The 2,727-nt window shown below is 38.5% G+C and overlaps 1 protein-coding gene across 1 annotated transcript; it reads left to right on the forward strand.

Moving 5' to 3' along the window:
• Positions 1-1,173: 1,173 nt before the first annotated feature.
• Positions 1,174-1,725, forward strand: LOC117336652 (uncharacterized protein PF11_0213-like). Its single transcript, XM_033897261.1, has one exon. The coding sequence runs from the start codon at positions 1,174-1,176 to the stop codon at positions 1,723-1,725; it is 552 nt and encodes a 183-aa protein (XP_033753152.1).
• Positions 1,726-2,727: the final 1,002 nt, after the last annotated feature.

Here is a 2,727-nt window from a genome sequence, read left to right on the forward strand (position 1 = left end):
GGATCAGACGTCTCTATACTCGCCGCTCTGACCCGTGTCCGGAGGGGGTCTATACATGTTTCCTGTGCGATGGAATACACACATGTTTCGGATTAGTGTGTATATATATATCTGCTTCTAGATCTCAAGTAGAGATAAAATAAACCCAATGTATGTGTGACCACAGGAGGCAGCCGAGCCTTAGCAATACATACACGGGCGGATAATACGTACGGCATTGGTCATCAAGTGGCGATTATTTACCAACTGACCACTTGCTATACAGACCAATGTATACCCGACAATGAATGGCTGTTGAGATAGATATTGAAATGGAGCATTTGATATCCATGTCGGCGATAACGGATATTAGGTTTTCTCGAATTACACGACACGAACATCGCCATTTATCAGTATGATAGTAAACATATAATTAGTATTTCTTTCTCAGTAAGAATTTACTCTGACACTTTTTGTCATTATACCGGACAACACACATTCGGACGTTTATGTAGAGAAGCAATATCCCCATTCCTCGGCCTAAGTCATGTAAAGTTCATTGTATCCCCGTTCCATTGACCTCTCGCTGTACACCATGTAAGTTCAATTTGGTAACATATAATATTTAAGGTATCACATGAAGTATTTCCAATTCTAAGAACAAATGTTTAAGAGTTCAGCTCAGAAATACATGTACGTTGCGAATATATGTATTGCAAAGAGGACGAATATGGCGTGTCAAACGTTGCCATATTCAATAATTGTAAATATATTTGCAACAATATATATATATGCAATAACAAATATTTATCTCATACCTCATCTGAGGTTGATGTAACGGCGTTTTTGATTGGATGAGGAAATCGTCCTAATCAAATGCATTCATCTGAAATTCTGTCTGGTAGGAAAGTTTTAAACAATAAAGAATATCTGGACACTGACCTCAGTGATCACATGGAAGATAAAGACTATCTGGACAATAACCTCTATGGTCACATGGAAGATTGAGAACATCTGGACGATGACCTCACCGATCGCAAGGAAGATAAAGAATATCTAATCGATGGCCTCAATGATAACATCGACGATAAAGAATATCTGGACGATGACCTCAACGAATACGTGGATGACGAAGAATATCTGGACGTTCACATGGAAGATTAGGAATTTCTGGACGATGGCCTCAACGATCCCATGACAGATAAAGAATATCTGGACTATCACATGAAAGATAAAGAATATCTAGACGATCATATGACAGATAAAGAATATCTAGACGATCAGATGAAAGATAAAGAATATCTGGACGATCACATGAAAGATAAAGAATATCTAGACGATCACATGACAGATAAAGAATATCTAGACGATCACATGACAGATAAAGAATATCTAGACGATCAGATGAAAGATAAAGAATATCTAGACGATCACATGACAGATAAAGAATATCTAGACTATCACATGAAAAATAAAGAATATCTAGACGATCACATGACAGATAAAGAATATCTAGACTATCACATGAAAGATAAAGAATATCTAGACGATCACATGAAAGATAAAGAATATCTGGACTATCACATGAAAGATAACGAATATCTGGACTATCACATGAAAGATAAAGAATATCTGAACGATCACATGACAGATAAAGAATATCTAGATGATCACATGACAGATAAAGAATATCTAGACGATCACATGAAAGATAAAGAATATCTAGACGATCACATTGAAGATTAAGAATATCTGGACGATCACATGGCAGATAACCCGGAGGATGCCATTGAGGTCAATACCAGGGCCCAGTGTGGTTTCCTACATGGTGTACAGACATTGAGGTCAATACCGGGGTCCAGTGTGGTTTCCTACATGGTGTACAGACATTGAGGTGAATACCGGGGCCCAGTGTGGTTTCCTACATGGTGTACAGACATTGAGGTCAATACCGGGGTCCAGTAAGGTTTCCTACATGGTGTACAGACATTGAGGTCAATACCGGGGTCAAGTGTGGTTTCCTACATGGTGTACAGACATTGGGGTCAATATCGGGGTCAAGTGTGGTTTCCTACATGGTGTACAGACATTGAGGTCAATACCGGGGTCCAGTAAGGTTTCCTACATGGTGTACAGACATTGAGGTCAATACCAGGACCCAGTGTGGTTTCCTATATGGTGTACAGACATTGAGGTAAATACTGTGGCCAATATTAGATCGTATGTCAAATTAGGAACATGTGGATGAAACATCGATGCTTCGATGCCCCGATTTGAGGTACCACGATTGTACACAAATAACAACAATATGTAAGGTTTTATCATTATTTTAATACACGTATTTTAATGCAATATTGACTAGTAATTGGACCATTTGACATTGGTAAGACCACAAACAAAAACACCCATTAATAACAATAATAAACATCAATATTTTCATCCAAACTCGAGCCATCTCATTAGACAACATTACGGACCGAATCTAAGATGGCGACATGCATTTTCGGCTAATTGCATAAGTCGGTTAATCGGGTAAAAAGGCCCCGCAAATAGGCAACCCAATTAAGCGGAATGCACTGTACTGGAATGCGTGGATCTCCCAACTCGACCGAGCTCATTGACACATTATGGATTTTACTATAACACACACTTGTCATTGGTTTGTTTGAGTAATCTGTATCTAATGTGTTAATCAAATAGCCCACAATGAACAACGTATACCGGAATCTTGTCATAATTATGTCAATC

Source organism: Pecten maximus, chromosome 10, assembly GCF_902652985.1.
Source record: "Pecten maximus chromosome 10, xPecMax1.1, whole genome shotgun sequence".
NCBI classification, from domain to species: domain Eukaryota; kingdom Metazoa; phylum Mollusca; class Bivalvia; order Pectinida; family Pectinidae; genus Pecten; species Pecten maximus.

What these genes read in the sequence shown, in the direction of transcription:
- LOC117336652 (XM_033897261.1), top strand. Translation starts at nt 1,174, where the DNA reads ATGACAGATAAAGAATATCTGGACTATCACATGAAAGATAAAGAATAT.